The 17,591-nt window shown below is 37.6% G+C and overlaps 1 protein-coding gene across 10 annotated transcripts in view; it reads right to left on the bottom strand.

Annotated features, from left to right (window-relative positions):
• PHKB (phosphorylase kinase regulatory subunit beta) overlaps positions 1-17,591 on the bottom strand; it is a 232,916-nt gene that overhangs the window by 215,186 nt on the left and 139 nt on the right. For 3 of the 10 annotated variants that reach the window (XR_012428701.1, XM_074026734.1, XM_005591850.5), the window contains exon 2: positions 15,039-15,133. The exons of 3 other annotated variants lie outside the window; for them this stretch is intronic. Coding sequence is in view for 6 of the 7 variants with exons in the window: in XM_074026734.1 (XP_073882835.1) it covers positions 15,039-15,093 (55 nt within the window). In the remaining variant the exon portion in view is untranslated. Of the gene's footprint in view, positions 1-15,038; positions 15,151-16,593; positions 16,706-17,591 lie in introns of all 10 variants that reach the window. 4 more of the 10 variants (XM_074026733.1, XM_005591849.5, XM_065537576.2 and 1 more) reach the window with 3 other exon arrangements.

The raw sequence follows: 17,591 nt of genomic DNA, 5'->3' as shown, positions 1-17,591 counted from the left end.
ATAAGGATGGCACAAAAGACTGCTGCTCAACAAATATGGTGCTGTAGATAGACTTCTGCTCTTCAAAGTGCAGGCCATCCATAGGCAGCAAGGGCCTCACCTGGGAGTTTGTTAGAATAGCAGTTTCTCAGGCCCTATCCCAGACCTGCTGAATCGGATCTGCATTTAAGTAGATCCAGGGCTCTACAGTGACAATACTACTATCATGTAAAATATAAAAAAAAGAAAAAGAAAAAAAAATGAGAGAGAAGAGGGGAGAGAACAAGAGAGGGTGTAAGATGTTGAAGATGCCAGAGATCAAAATTAGACAGCAGCTTTGTTGTCTTAGGAAAATCTAGCTCTACAATCCCTAGAAAGTAAGACCATGAACCAACTAAAACAGCTTAAATATCAAAACTAACATCTTGTTCATCAAAGCTTGCTTTAAGATCTTTGCATCACTGTACTGACAAATCCAAAGCTATTATCTCATCAACTCAATTCTCACAATCACAACCAGTTCTCCATCTTGTAAGATCTACTTTGAAATCATCCAGCCTCAGCCCTAAAACCATATAAGTACTTTCCCCTAACTCCCCTGACAGTGAATGATTGAGTGCCATAATGTTTTGAAACAGAAAAAAATATTAACAAGCTTCTGGTCTAAGTCCCTTATTTCATGGGAGAAATTCACAACTTGCTCAAGGATGCAGTGCTTTTTAAGCATAAAACCAACACCAAAAACAAGATCTCCAGACTCTATTCAGGGATCTGATATTTTTAAAATACATTCATTATTTTGGTCTGTTTGTTCTGGACAAGGACATTGCTTTATGCTACTATAATTCACCAGTGTACCCAGAACACCATGCTTAGTGGGTGTTGTCAATATGCAACATGCCAGAATGAATACAAACACATAAATTTAATTTTAACCGAAGAGCTCTAAAAGGTTAAGAATAGTATCATTATAGTATGATTATCAGCATCCTAATAAGAACTAACAATATCAGAGCGTTTACCACACACAAAGTACTGTGTGAGAGCTTTTTATGTATGATTTCACTTAATCCTCACAATAACTCTCCTAATAATAACGGTACTATTATTACCATTCTAAAGTGTTTTTTTTAATGGGGTTTAGTAACTTAACCAAGGTCACACTGGTAGCAAGTGGAAGACCTAGGATTTAAACACTGAAATATGCTTTGTTTCTTTTTCTCAGGTAAAGCAAAAAAAAAAAAAAAAAAGTTCACAGTAATATATAACCTGCTTCCAAGGTAACATTTAAATCAGAAATACTGCTTTAATGACAATTTTCCCCAAAATATGAAGGGGTTTCTAAGCAATTCTGGTATTGGATCACTGCACTCTGTCCATGTCAGCCACGTAAATGAACCATTTCAGTTGTCACGTTACTTGACCCATCTATCCTTTACCTAGATTTCACTTCTTTCTATTTCCATTTCAATACCATATTAGTTGAAGACAACTGCAGTTCACAAGAATAAAAAGAACTCTCATTGTGTAAATTAAAGACATGATAATTGCTAGACTTGGCTCTAAAGAAGTCTAAGGTAAAAACATAGATTTTTTTCTCTAGTGCATTATTTAGCATTACGTTCAAGACTTTTCCAGAAATAGATGCTATATCACTTCTTATTCTGAAACTTACTCTAGATGGCAAGATTTAGGAAGTTTTTCTCTATTTTATTTAAAAGTATATCATTTTCTTTTTCTTTACCATATTCCTGAAATTTAAATGGTTAAGTTCAAATTCCTCGGTATCTTTGGTAAAGTTTACACTATGACACACAAGGCCCATTAAATAGCACTGACTCACCCTATGCATGAAGGAATAAACATGCTACTGATGACTTACATTTGGATTACAATGTAGATGAATAATCTATGTGATTTCTTCCATTTTCTCTTCAGGGAAAGAAAAAATCAGTACACAGAGATGGCTCAAAGTTTGTATACAAGGGGCAAAAGCAATCAGAGCCACATACTTTGGCCTTGGAGATACTGCCCACAGTTTAAGAGAAAAATCAAAAGTGCCCTCACCATCTCATAAAGCTATTATAAACCTAGGTCACTATTTTATTTATTACATTTATTTTATGAGCCTGAATTTTGAACCTTTCTGGAGTTGACAGTAAAAGGTTTTTTTTACTATGAAAATATGTTCTTATTCAAAACCTGCAGGAAAACAAATAAATTGAATCTTATTCACCGAGTAAAAAGGTTAAATTATTAGACAACACATAGTGCTAGAAAGTTCATTCTGAACCAAAACTGTACTAATTCTTCTAACATGATTAATTAATTCATTCAACTTGTATTCTTATTCAACATTGAGTCCCTAGCACCAAGCCTTGCAGCAGGGGCTATACAAAGTTGCAACAGATCTTGTTGGTGACCTGAAGGACTTCATAGCCTAGTAAAGAAGAAAGATATATAATTACCTAATAGCAATGTAGTGACATCAGAGCTAAAAGAAGCCTGTATAAAATGTCATGGGAACCAGCAGAGCAATTAATTGAAACGTGAAATGCAGAGAAGGGAGTTGTCAGAAAATATGTAAAAACAAGAGATCACTGGAGCAGAATAAAAGATTATGGAGTGCACCAAGCTTACAGAGGGAACTTCATGATAAAGGTGCAGAAGCCAGAAAGAGAGTGACCCACTTTTGAACTGCCAGGTACATTAATAACATTGCAGCAGAGAATGTGAGGAAGACAGGAGGCTGGACAGGTATCCAGAAGTCTAATAGAGAGGATGCTGAACAGCAGATTCCAGGTGTGCATTTTATCGTTTAGATACTGAAGAGTCACTGGGGCATCATATGATCCAAACTCTAAAAGATATATCTGTTGGCAGAGCAAAGGACTGTAAGACAGGGAGTAAGCCCTAGGCATAAAAGTCTAGTTTGGGTAAAAACAATCATTCTAGGGCCTTCAATTAAGACAGTGACACCAGTAATGCACAAGGAAGGAAATATTCAAGAAATATTTAAATAGTAGAATTTAAAAACCTAAGAAGGACTTAAATTTGGTATAGGTCTTAGGTACAAGTATCAATATAATAAGAATGAAATAGAGCAGGAGAAAGAGTGCATTGATAAATTCTAACCCTTAGTTTTTTTTATTTCTTCAAATTATAATAATTAAAACCTTATATCCTGATAGATCTTTTTATCCTCGAGGTCATTGAGTAAATGATTATTATCAAAGCTACAAGCCTATTAAGAATTGGGATAAAGTGGGTATTAACAAATTAATTGGGCTTTATTGTGTATTTCCACAAAAAACAGATAACCAACCAAGAGGATCTCTGAATGGGTACAGAGAGAAATTCATATAAAAAGATTCCACAAAACAAAAATAATTTCCCTCAGAAATACATAAGTTAAGAAAACACGCTTTTATTTTAAAAGCCTCTATATTAATGATATTTATCATGAAAACTACTTTATCAGTGGACTACATAAAATCTGCTTAACACTAATGAAAGTTAAGGCCTTACATTTTAAAATCAAGGCTCACTCATATAATCTCAGCACTTTGGGAGGCTGAGAAAAAAGGATTGCTTGAGGACAGGAGCTTGAGACCAGCTTGGGCAACACAGCAAGACCCTGTCTCCAAAAAAAGAAAAAAAAAATTAGCTGGGCGTAGTGGCACATGCCTGTAGTCCCCGTTACTCAGGAGGCTGAAGCAAGATGATCACTTGAGCCCAGAAGTTCAAGGCTGCAATGAGCTATGACCGCACGACTGCATTCCAGCCTGGAAGACAGAGGAAGATCCTGACTCTAAAAATAAAATCAACATGTTTATATAAGCCACAGTTAAAAGGGGCTCCATTTGAACAGGAAAACTGTCAAAGCAGGAAGAACATCAATAGAAATGATTAACACTCTCTATCAATGCTTACCCCAATACCAAATAAAGCTGTTTAATTAAGATTTTTTTAATAATTATTTTAAAAATAAGATGTATTTTTAAATGTTATTTGGAAGCATGGGAATTTGATAAGAAAAATGTCACCAAATGGGGCATGGTTCTATTTCCTACATTTAGCAAAATCTTATGATACACAGTATATTTTCTCTAGAGGTCCATCCAGGTTTCTCACTACGAATTTCCAGATGAAGTCCCCTAATCAAATCTATAGCATCAAGTTGGCCAAAGCCTAGGAGTGATGCCCACTTCGGAATCATTTAGCCATAGAAGGTTCTGTTACTCAAAACTTATTAAACATATTGTTTTTGCTTAAGGACAGAGGAAATAATAAGGCTGCCTCTATTAAGACATCGAGATCTGTGGTCAAGTTACCGAGATAGAAAAAGAAAGAAAAAGCATGCTAGAACTTGAGATGTCCCAACTTCCATCTTCAAAATGTATCAGTAAACACTTAAATCAAAATATTTAAAATCAAAGATCACAGTAAATTTAAAGGTTTAGTCTCTTGTCCTTAATTTTTGAAGAGTTAGACTTGCCTGACTCCCATTTAGTTACAAAGATGGAAATTCACGACAAAACATATTTAGGAGGCGGGGAAAAAAAGATGAGACTGAAATCATCCTAAATCAGAAGCCATTAAAAGTTTAGATGCGAATTATAAAAAGTAAGCAATAAGCTGTCCTGTAAGCAGAAAACCCCAAGAACGGAACAGCCAGGTCGCAGTGGCTCACACCTGTAATCCCAGCACTTTGGAAGGCCGAGGCAGGCGGATAACCTGAGGTCAGGAGTTCAAGACCAGCCTGGCCAATGTGGTGAAACCCTGCCTCTACTAAAAATACAAAATTGGCCGGGCGTAGTGGCGCATGCCTGTAATCCCAGCTACTTGGAAGGCTGAGGCAGGAGAATCGCTTGAACCTGGGAGGTGGAGGTTGCAGTGAGCTGAGATTGCGTCATTGCACTCTAGCCTGAGCAACAAGAGCAAAACTCCATCTCAAAAAAAAAGAAAGAAAGGAAATAGTCCACTGACTGAAGTCACAACAAGCGAATTCTTTTTGACATATTGTTGATTTATAACTAATCAATCATCAGATATTTACAAGCAAGCTGACAAAGTTAATGTAACCAAAGTGAATATACAAAGTAAATGTACCACATTTTTTTAATATATAGAAAATTCTTCACTGGTTCAACTATTGGGGGAAGACAGAAATATAATAAAGAATACAAGTTAAGCACCTGATGAGCATATTTTCAAAACATACCAGGAAGCTAAAGTATGTATGAAGAGGAACTATCCACAGCTCAATAGCCCAATCTCAGACTCTGTGTCTGTCCTTCCTAGTCTCCATCCACAGCTTTAGCAATAAGACTTGATCTATAATCCAAATAACAGCATAAGTGTTCATCTCTATGTTGGGTGCCTATTTCAGTCCTGAGCTACAAGACTTGATCTTAAATGGTCAAAAAGGAAGGCCATGTAAACACTGTGAGGCTATTGATAACAAAGGGAGTAAAACAATAAACTTTTAAAGATTTTATATGACAAATGAAAAATCAATGGTATATATTTTGAAAAAAGAGCATATATGACATATATCAGAATGTATAAAAATGACAAATTTCAATTATTACACAAGATTCTCAAATGTTGACCAAAGGGTACAAAATTTCAGTTAGATAGGAGGCAAAAGCTTCAGTGACCTACTGCACTGAATGGTGGCTATAATCATAAAGCGTTATATATTTCAAAATTGCTAAAAGAGTAGATTTTAAATGTTTTCATTATGAAAAAATAGTAAGTATGTGAGGGGCCAGATGTGTTAATTAGTGTGATTTAATTATCCAACACTGTAAGCATATATCGAAACATTATATTGTACCCTGTAAATATCTATAATCACTACTTGCCAATTAAAAATAACATTTAAAAAATTCTCATTAAGGCTGTTGGAAATCACTTAATGTTTAGGTCACATCCATTCATCTACACAAACCCACATCCTCAAGAAAATTTGTGAAATATGAACTGAAAGAGAAGAAAGCTATAAAACCAAGAAGTTAAATATAAAGAATAAATTTTCATGGACTAATAATCATGTGATTGTTGGTAAAACTAATAAAGTCTATTAAAAAAAGGTAACAACAAAATAAAAAACAGCAACAACTTTTTCATCTTTTAAAAACTATTTCGAATCAAGGCAACCAAGGCCTAATGTGAAGAAAAATGAAAACAAGTATGAATGTATTCAAAATACATTATAGAGGCCAGGTGCAGTGGCTCATGCCTATAATCCCAGCACTTTGTGAGGCAGAGTCGGGAGGAGTGCTTGAGCCTGGAAGTTCCAGACCAGCCTGGGCAAAATAGTGAGGACTTGTCTCTACAGGAAAAAAAAAAAAAAAAAAAAAAAAATTAGCCAGGCATGGTGGTGCACACCTATAGGCCCAGCAGAAGGGAATGCTTGAGCACAGGAGACCGAGGCTGCAGTGAACTGTGATAGTGCCACTGTACTCCACGCCAGCTTGGGTGAGAGAGCAAGACCCTGTCTCAAAAAAAAAAAAAAAAAAAAAAAAGAAAATCCTAGAACCTACAATGAACCATCAGAAAGCATTTTCAAGACTAAATACGTAATATAAGCAGTTGCAATTTTCTATTACTTGCTTTCTTTTTATTTATTTTTGAGACAGGGTCTCATTCTGTCACCCAGGCTGGAATGCAGTGGTGCGATCTCAGCTCATTGCAGCCTCAACCTTTCAGGCTCAAGCTATCCCTCCCGCCACAACCTCCAACCAGCCATCCCAGGCACCACAACACCTGGCTAATTTTTGTATTTTTTGAAGAGATGGTTTCGTCATGTAGTCTCAAACTGGGCTCAAGCAGTCCACCTGCCTTGGTCTTTTTAAGTGCTAGGATTACAGGCATGAGCCACCACACTGGGCAGTTGTTTTCTAAACAGGGATTTGAAAATAGATGTGTCCCAAAATAATAAAAGATATGTCCTAACTGCATATATTTTCCACAAGTCTATTATCTTTTAAGAGGTAAATTAATGTCTAAATGCATCTTTCTGCCTGAATCAAGCAAAGAATCAAGGACCTTGTGTAGCTTTGCAGACTATTCCTCGGAATAGAATGGTCAATATGCCATTTTAAAATGTGAAAACAAAATAGCATAATGACATAAAACTAACTGTATCTAAGATTTTACTATATATACACACACATATATTTCATACATATACTTTTTTTTTTTTTTTTGGAGATGGAGTCTCGCTCTGTCACCCAGGCTGGAGTGCAGTGACGCAATCTCAGCTCACTGCAAGCTCCGCCTCCTGGGTTCATGCCATTCTCCTGTCTCAGCCTCGCAAGTAGCTGGAACTACAGGCGCCTGCCAGCATGCCCAGCTAATTTTTTTGCATTTTTAGTGGAGACGGGGTTTCACTGTGTTAGCCAGGATGGTCTTGATCTCCTGACCTTGTCGCACATATACATTTTATATTTGTATATATGCACCTAAATTATGCATTAGAACCTACCTACCATTTATATCTCTGACTCAATAAACTCACTGTCTAAAGTTAGTTTATTCTCACTTAACAGGAAATGGGCCACAGGAATATTCCTCCAAAAGTGAGTTTATTGAGTCAGAGATATATAGGTTCTAATGCATAATCAAGGTGGCCACATCTTCTGAATCCAGAATGATGATATACTCAAGAGTGTCCCTATGCACCCAGCATGGTGCCGTGTGTTAAACATAGACCTATACGACACACAGCTTCTGCCATGAGGTTGCTCCCTGCCTTTTTGTCACCTTCCAGTCTATTTTTACATAACAGAGAATTATCATAAAATACCAATCTAGCCTTACAACTCCACTGCTTCAAATGTTCACGTTCCCTTGCATTTATAATAAAATTCAAACATCTTCAAGGCTCCCAAGGCCCTGCCCATCTCAGCCCCTCCTCTCACCCATTCCTGTCATTCACAATGCTTTACCCATAATGGCCTTTTCAGTAGGCTTTAAATACCCAGCTCTATCTAGCCCCACGATCCTCAGCCTAGAGCCCTCCTTACCCCAACTTCTCCACTGACTCCTATTTCTAGGAGTTAAAGATCACTTTAAGTTCCCTTTCCTTGAAGTCCCTACCTCAACCCTGCAGGAGATAGAGAGCTGATGAGTGGAGATAAGCAACCACTTAAGGGTTAGTTCATTTTAGAAAAATCACCCAGGCAACAACAGTGTGCATTGACTAGGGAGATAGTACAAGGAGAGGTGATGGCTCTAGTAGCAAAGTTCAGTAGGAAACAACAGGAGGAGTCCAGGAGAGAGACATAGTGAATGTATACAAAAGCACTGGTCTCCTTGAGCTCTGTATAAATTCCATCAGGCTATTAGCTCTCTCAACCAGTATTATTTATTACAAACTTCCTACATCAGAGAGGTCCAATAAACATCAGTTAATTAGAAATGAATGAAAGAAGAACAGAAAACATCAATAGTAACCACCGTTGTTTAGTTATGGAGTACTAGGCACTGTAGATGAAGAAGAGAAGGAAGACAGCAGTCGCTAGGAGAATAGGGTCTGTCAGAGTTTGTCTGGGTGACTTTAAGTAAGTTACTTTACTTTCCTGTGCTTTGAGTTTTTCAAAAGGGGACAGTAATAACACCTACAAAAGAGGACTTCAGTGAGATTTAAATGTAAAGCACTACCTGTAACACATTAAGTAATCAATAAAGATTAGCTGCTTAAAAAGTTGTCACTATCATCATAGCATGAAAAATCATTATTATCATTAGTACTACTACTACCACCACTAGGTACTTCCTAGACATTACTTCATCTTCACAAAATAACTTATGAGGAATATACTATTATCTCCATTCCATAGTACAAAAAATTAACTGCAAAACAGTTGACACAATTTGTTTGGATTTTGGGGGAAAACATTTTATTTATTTCTAATAATTTCAAATTTTGTTTTAGATTTAGGGGTACACGTGCAAGTTTGTTACCTGGGTATCACGTGATGCTGAGGTTTGGGGTATGAATGATCCCATCATTCAGGCAGTGAACAAAGAACTCGACAGTTAGTTTTTCAACCACTGCCGCTCTTCCTCACTCACCCCTCTAGCAGTCCCCAGTTTCTATTGTTGCCATGTTTATGTCCATGAGTACCCGATGTTTAGCTCCCACTTAGGAGAACATGCAGTAGTATTTGGTTTCCTGTTCTTGTGTTAATTCACTTAGGATAATGGCCTCCAGCTGTATTCATGTTGCTGCAAAGGACATGATTTAATTCTTTCCACAGCTGCGAATTATTCCCTGGTATATATGTACCACATTTTCTTTGTCCAACCCACTGTTGTTGGGGCACCTAGGTTGATTCTATGTCTTTGCTACTGAGCTCACACAATTTGTAAGTATCAATACCAGTATTTGAGCCTAGTTGTATGAGTCTAACATCCATATAATAACCACATTATGACACTGTCTCTCAAAAGAAGGACAGTCTCCAGTGTGATATATACTATATGATTTACTGAACATTTTTTATGTTCCAAGAACTCTTCTGGACTCTAGGGATACAGCTGTGAACAAAACAAGTAAGTCCCTGCTTTTATATAGCTTATATTCTAGTGGATGAAGATGAACAGGAAAACTAAGAAGGGGGAAAAATTATCTAATAATAAGGACACTACAGAGAATTAAAATTAAGAGTGATGTGTCTGGGGGCTACTTAAGATTGGGTGGGCAGAAAAAGCCTTTCTAAGGAGGCTACATTTAAGACGACAACCTAAAACTCAACCAGAAGGAACAAGCTACCTAAGAGCAGTACAGAGAGCTTTCCAGGCAGAGAAAATAGCTATTACAGAGAGCCTAAATAGCTACACTACAGAGAGCCTAAAGTGCAAATGAGATTGCATCTTATGGACCCAATGATAGCAGTGGAGAAGAAGAGGAGCATTCTGTGAGGAGGTCAGAGGGGCAGGCAAAAGCCATGTCACCTGGGACTTTGTCATTCAAGGGAAGGGAATGTAGAATTTATTATTTAGTTAGTTAGTTAGTTAGTTATTTTATTTTATTTTATTTTTTGAGACAGAGTTTCATCTTGTTGCCTAGGCTGGAATGCAATGGCGCAATCTCAGCTCACTGCAACCTCCGCCTCCTGGGTTCAAGCGATTCTCCTGCCTCAGCTTCCTGAGTAGCTGAGATTACAGGCACATGCCACCATACCTGGCTAATTTTTTGTATTATTAGTAGAGACAGGGTTTCACCATGTTGGCCAGGCTGATCTCAAACTTGTGACCTCAGGTAACCCACCCGCCTCCGCCTCCCACAGTGCTGGGATTATAGGTGTGAGCCTGGGAATGTAGATTTTATGCTAAGATAATGACAGATGCAATGGGAGGGCTTTACGCAGGAAAGTAACATGAGCTGACTTACATTTTTAAAGACCTATCTCACTGCTGGGCAGAGAACAGACTGTAGTGAGGTAGGAATGAGGAGACAGGAAATCAGGCTATTTCTGTAGTGTAGACCAGAGATAAAAGTGGACTAGGGAGGTAGGAGTACAGCTGGAGAAAAACAGATTTGGTATGTGTTTTAGAGGTAGAGTAGAAAGGTTTTACAGATTAACTGAATAAAAAGGTTGAAGGAAAGAGAGGAATAACCTCTGTATTTTTAGCTTGAGTAACTGGAAGAATAATGGTTTAGTTTAATGAAATAAAGTATATTTAAGGAGGAACATGATTGGGATAAGAATAAGAGTAGAAAATAAGAGTTCTGTTTTGTTTCGGTTACATTTGAAATGCCCATCATATATCCATTTGGAAATGTGCATAGGTACCCGGATCAGAATCAGGAATTCTAGGGAGTTCCTCTTACTCTTTCTCTGATTTCATAAGACACTGCAGATAAAACAGCATGAGGAAAATAGCTTTTAGAATGCACAATGTGAGTATTGGTGATAATGTAAAGCAGTGAGACAAGCTGCTGCGCTCTTCATGAAACCACTTCACTTATGAAATGTGAAGCATCATTTTTGCTGGGCAATATGACACAGAAAGAGAGTAAGCCTGAGGGTCAATGAGATTCATGCCAAGGGGGTTAAGTCATATGATATGGCCTCTACTTCCTAAATCTTTTTTTTTTTTTTTTTTTTTTTGAGACGGAGTCTCGCTCTGTCACCCAGGCTGGAGTGCAGTGGCCAGATCTCAGCTCACTGCAAGCTCCGCCTCCTGGGTTCACGCCATTCTCCTGCCTCCGCCTCCCGAGTAGCTGGGACTACAGGCGTCCGCCACCTCGGCCGGCTAGTTTTTTGTATTTTTTAGTAGAGACGGGGTTTCACCGTGTTAACCAGGATGGTCTCGATCTCCTGACCTCGTGATCCGCCCGTCTCGGCCTCCCAAAGTGCTGGGATTACAGGCTTGAGCCACCGCGCCCGGCCTACTTCCTAAATCTTATAAGATTACAGGGCAGGTACTAGTAAGAGGTCAGAGTTCCAAGTAGGATACAATCAAGGAGTGCTTCTGAGAATTCCATCCTACATGAAGGGAGCCCAGTGCATGTCTGAGACAAAAATATCTTTTAAGTACACATAAAATAACAACTGCTCTACCTGCTATCTAATAGGAGTTTCCATGGAAACTGTCAGAAACAATTTCTTTAGAGTTATAGTGATTACTGACAAAAATAAGATGGACATAGAGTAAAATAAGAGCTAAATTTACAAAATGGAATGGGCCATATTAAATAACACAGCTCTATTAATATTAAATTCTGAGTAATCTGATTCAAGCTAGTTGTATTTAAGCATGACAGATTTTCTTAAAATGGCTATTTTGAGCATACATATCAAAATGAGAGAGAGAGATAAGAAATCATATTTGTTGTATATAAGTCATTAGTCTTTACTACACATCAGCAATATTGTAAAAGACACATATTTTTAGGAAAGATAACTAAAATTTATTGAGCAGTTACTAAATATCAGGTGTTTTGCATATAACATCTTGTTTGATCTTCACAATAATCTCTCCAGGTAGGTTTTATTAACATCATTTTTACAAAGCGGGAAGCTGAATCTCAAAAAGATATAGCTTCCTCAGGATCATACAGGTAGTAAACAATAGAGCCTGAATCAGACCCAGGTGTAGGTGAACACCAAATGTACACCCTTTCATTCGGCTCTTAAAGGAGGCCACAACCCACAAGAGTCCAGGAGACTTGGGCCTATGTTCTCTTCCAATCACAAGAATCATCTTTTTGACTAGTTGACGGTTAGATTAGTTAACTGAAAACAAGGCTGCTATATAAATTCCTTAAAAACACAATGTCAGGCATATACAATTCAAAGTTTTGTTTTGCCCAGAATATACAATAAAATTTTAACAGGTACTGATTTGCCCATCAAATTAAATTAACAAAAGAAAGTTAATCAAAGAACATAAAGAGAAACAAGTAAATGAAAAGACTCGAGTACTATGTTGAAGCTCACTTATCAGCTGCCTGATAAACTTAGGGAGCCAAGGTAGATAAGCTCATGAGGCATTATAAAAAAGAATAATCTCTTAAATTATCTTTGTCATTTAAGAATAAAAGCAAAAATGCCAAGCTGTTTCTTACCACATCACAATATGCTATAACCATTATTCCAAGTAATTGAACTGTATTGCCAAGGTGATTGCTACAGCTGACCAACTCTGCTAACTCAATATAACCGTAGTGGCCACATGAGAAATGGAAGCAATCTAAGGTATTGAATGTTACATTCCTTCTCTAATAATTATTTAACTTATTTTGGCTGTTGAATTTCTTTATAAATTCATGGTCTTGTACATTTTACTTCAAAGGTCTTTAAAGAAAAACCTGAATATCTAGATCCCTCTTTCAGTTTAAGCAGTCAAAACAAATTTCTTTCAACCGCAGCAAATACTAGTACATTAGCAGTCAGAGCACAGCTCAAGTATGCACACACAGAAATATAGGACTCACGCTAAATTCCATAAAAAGGAGAAACAAAGAAAAAAACCAAAAGAAGAAACATATCCAAAAGGAATATGAAGTGTTAAAATACATAAAACAATGCAGGTACATTGAAAATGAATTTTTCAAAATCAAGATACTACTGGCTTTCACGTTTGGCAATACTGGATAGTTTCTGGCCAAAGTACCAATGAAAAGCTCAGCTGTGAAGCAAGGACATGCTTTAAAATAATTGTCAAATGAAATCGCACAATAAAACATATGCCTAAAAGATAATGTCTAAAGAACTACAATAGGGGAAAGCAAATCATTTCCAATATAAATGGAGTATTTCTAAATAAGAAATTATAAATGCAAACCACTCAGAGTACTTAAACGCAAACACGACAGACCATATTCAAAACACAATGCAAAGTTAAGCCTAAACACCAGCAGAAATGGTACTTATTATTTTAATAGATACAAATTTTTAAGTGTGTCTTCATAGTTTTAGTAAGTTTTGGTTAGATGAACTCCCAAAAAAGTGTCAACACTGAAAGTAATTTATAAAGAATCATTCTTTAAAACGGATTATAACACTAAAGTTTGATATTTTTCTAGTCTGTTTCTTGGTGCATTCTATTTCAATTTGATGATACAGTACTGGAAAAGCTTCTTGTATATGCCTTCAAATACTCTATGTAATGTTAAAGCACAGTTCTTGGGTTTAGAAATTTTCAGGACTGTTGATGCATAAAAGCTGTCTTTAAACATTCTATTTCCCCATTACTACTGAATGACTCTGCTAGTGCTTAAAACCACTTTAATTCTTAGTAGAAAAGCCAAGATGGAAAACAGAGCTCGGTGCTTATAAGAAAGCAGAGTCTAGAGATATATGTCCTCCTGTTCTTTTAGTTCAAATAATCAGAAATCAATTGGCATTGTTACATATAATATTTTCTCATTTAGCAGATGACACCCAGAGATAGAAATCATTTTAGTTCCTTAAAGAGCTTTTGTTTTCTCCTATTTGATTCTTCCTTAAGCTATTTCTTATTTATTTTCTTCAAGATTTTCCTCCTCTATCTTGCCAGAACAGGACTTGAAATATAAATGAAAATGAATGAAGAGGGAGAAACACTTCTGAAAGGCTATGGTGAAGCCAAGGAGTTTTCACTGTGTTTGGGGGTGCTCATCTCACATTTGCCTGTTCGTGAGTCCTGAGGCTTGAAATATTCTGCTTAAAAGGCATTATAGAAAAAGTAGCCTCTTACCAGCAGCCTTCTCCGGGTTTTCTAGCACATAATAGGTTTTAAATGGCCCAAGTTAAGCCATAACTACAGAAAAGTGCTCTAAATGTTTCAGTTTTCATTTCAGCTATGTGGCCACCTAACGAAATGTGTGTCTTCTTCCCTAAAGTGAGACTGAATACATCCAAAGACCTAGTTCCTAATGGGAATGCATAGGTAATCATGTCTGGGTCCATGAATCACTCAGATTGTTTTCAAAATCCTGTGCACACATCTGGAGAGCAATTCCATAGCTTTCATCCAGCTCTCAAAGGAGTGCATCAACACAACGGTCAAAGAGCCATTGTGCCAACATCTGTTCCAGCCCTTACACCAGGATGGCACAGGATAAAGGCCAAAGCACATGTCCTTAAAATATTCCCTGGGTTAAGTCGCTTCCTGTCTATGAAAACGTATATACTAATAACCTGCTTCACAGTAAGCTGATGAAGAATAGATAAGTGGGATGTTGACCAAAGATTCCTAATTTGTAAAAGTTACTTCCTTTGTGGCAAGAAGACAAAAATCATTTAAGAAATACACTATGTGCACATTTGACAATGGGAGCTCCCAGACACTGAGGAACTGCCTCTGCTCAAACAGCTTGCAAGTATCAGGGCAGGCACTCCACTTTCTGTCCTTTTCAAACCCCACATGAGAAGAACACAATAGGCCACATTCAAAACACAATGTAAAGTTAAACCTAACACCAGCCTGGTACTCAGGCCTGGGCCCACCAAACAAGAAATAAAGACATAATGATATCTTATAGTGAAATCAACCGTCAGAAACAAAGGTATTTAAAATTACCAAGTGACCCTTTTGGGGTCTACAACACTTACCAGACCTTAAGAAAGTAGAAGACGAAGAGACGACTGCATCAGGTGAGCAGGCCATTTCAAATTGTTGGCTCTAATCATAAGCGTCACAGGCTAAGCTACAGCAATTTTAAAACTGTTTAGTAAAGGTTAGAAGCAATCAGTGTTAAATTAATTGAAAGCAGTGTGAGCAGTTATTAACATGATGCAGTGCACAACGAAGGCAGTAACTGAGGATCATTATAATTTTATTTTCTCTTTTATGACTTGAATATGTGATTTTCTTTGGTTTGATAAATTACACTTGCTCATATGGATGAGACAGGAACTATATAATATCCGCTTATTAAATATTACATAAAAGTAGTATCCTCTATTGTGCAGTGAAGTAATTATGCTACTATGTAACAATGCTCAGAACTCTGTGAGGAGGACTCTATGCTCCAGGCAGGTTAGTCGGTTTCTAACAAAGCTCCATTTATATATTCTTCTAAAAGTAACAAACAGAATCAAGTTGATTGCTTTTAATGACACAGGAAGTTTTTAACTCGAGTTACTAACTTTATCATCTGTACTTCATATACTTATAAGAATCTGAAACCTCAAATTTAACTACTAATTTGGAGTAATGAATTCAAGTGGTATCTCTTTTTACTACTAGGATGTAAACATACAGGAACATTCAACATTGATACTATGCACTTTGCATATAAAAGTGGATTTACATAACTGCATTCAACAACAGTTAACACTAAAATTTTTTTTCTCAGCTAAGAAAAGAGAAGTAAGGTTTTCAACGCTTACTGTTAATGGCATGCATTTCAGAGGAAACAAAGACTAACGAAGAAAATAAACTCTACGTGTTTATGAAAGGAAAAGAGAAATCTTGCAAAAATATATGTTGGGGGCAGTACTCAGGTCCCTGTAAGAAAACTCCGGTTACTCTCTGTTTAGATATAACCAATCCAATAACACTTTTATATCCAGATAGCCACATTGTTAGTAGCCAACTCAGTATTTCTATATGACTCAAAAACAATTTAAGAAAAAGTGTGAAACAAATACATCTAACTATTCCAAGTCACTTTATTGATTTTTAGTAGTACTAAGGACTACTTTTTGAAAAAATTACCTCATACTTCACAGTTGGTAATTTTACTATAACTCTGAGTAAATAAAGCTCAACTTTTTGTAAGGTATAAAAAACAGAATGTTGGGTGTATGATTTCTGAAATTAGATTTTCAGAAATTAGATTTACTTTCTCCAAATTTAAAAAAAAAAAAAAAATGTGCACAACAGACAACTAAGAACTTCATAAATGGGAAAAGCCCAAAACATAAGGGGGACATATTAGCTGAGAAAATAATTTCTTTTCTTCCTTTTTTTTTTTTTTTTTTGAAACGGAGTCTCCCTCTGTCACCCAGGCTGGAGTGCAGTGGTGTGACCTCCACTCACTGCAGCCTCTGCCTCCCAGGTTCAAGCAATTCTCCTGCCTCAGACTCCCGAGTAGTTGGGGTTACAGGTGCCCGCCACCACGCCCAGCTAAGCTTTGTATTTTTAGTAGAGATGGGGTTTTACCAGATTGGCCAGGCTGGTCTCGAACTCCTGACCTGAGGTGATCCGCCCACCTCGGCCTCCCAAAGTGCTGGGACTACAGGCATGAGCCACCGCATCCGGCCGAAAATAATTTCTTAATATCAATGCAAGTGCAAAGTTAATTTTCCTAGCTAAGGCCTTTCACACTACCGCCCCCCCAATGATGCAGTTCTTTAAAAGGGAAACTCCTTAGTTGAAAACCTGTATTCTGCCTACCACCTTTCCTGTTTAAGTACATGCTTTTTGCTCAAGATTATATCCAGCCAGCCAGGAATACGGGAAGTTTTAATCCCAGCTTTTAGGAGTCATCAGCCACAAGTGCTGATAATGCCACAAGTCATGACTTGCAGTTTGAACAAGTCAGTTCGGGACACTTGAAACTGTTAAAACTGCCTGCAAGGCACCTTCTGACCTCTACGCTTTCTGGCTTGGTAACCACACAACCTGGAACCACTTAAGGAGCCCCTTTTCCTTCTGAGCCCTAACTATGCACTTCAAGATCTGAGGCCCAGTCTCCTTCAATTTCTGCTAGACAGATGACAGGTCTACTGCTTAGAACCTGTGGGAATGTAAAAGGGATATAAGACATAAGGCAAGGAGCAGACGCCGGCTTTCTGCAGCCCGATCGTAGTTACATCTGACTTGATCTGATTAAGCTATCTGACTTTTGGGGAGAACATTCACAGGGAGGACACATTCCCTTTCCCAGGAATGTGCCGCCGCCAGATTTTTAAGTTAGAAGACTCTAAGGGAAGTCCGGACCGCTGCCTACTTTCCGAGTGGGGATCATAAGTTGAATAGAGTCGGGGGCACACACACAATGGAGTAGGCACCACCACCTAATTTTTAGAGGTGGATGAAGATATCAGAAGCAAGGTCAGGGCCGCCAACTGTTTCTAAGGGAGAACTCGGGGCACAGGTTCATTCCCAGGGCCCCCGCCTGCCTCCCACCAAGGTGCTTGAGGAGAAGCACCACCCCA

Source organism: Macaca fascicularis, chromosome 20 (assembly GCF_037993035.2).
Source record: "Macaca fascicularis isolate 582-1 chromosome 20, T2T-MFA8v1.1".
Lineage (NCBI taxonomy): Eukaryota > Metazoa > Chordata > Mammalia > Primates > Cercopithecidae > Macaca > Macaca fascicularis.
The sequence above is the reverse complement of the archived record's forward strand: the minus strand, read 5'-3'. Positions and strand labels throughout refer to the sequence as shown.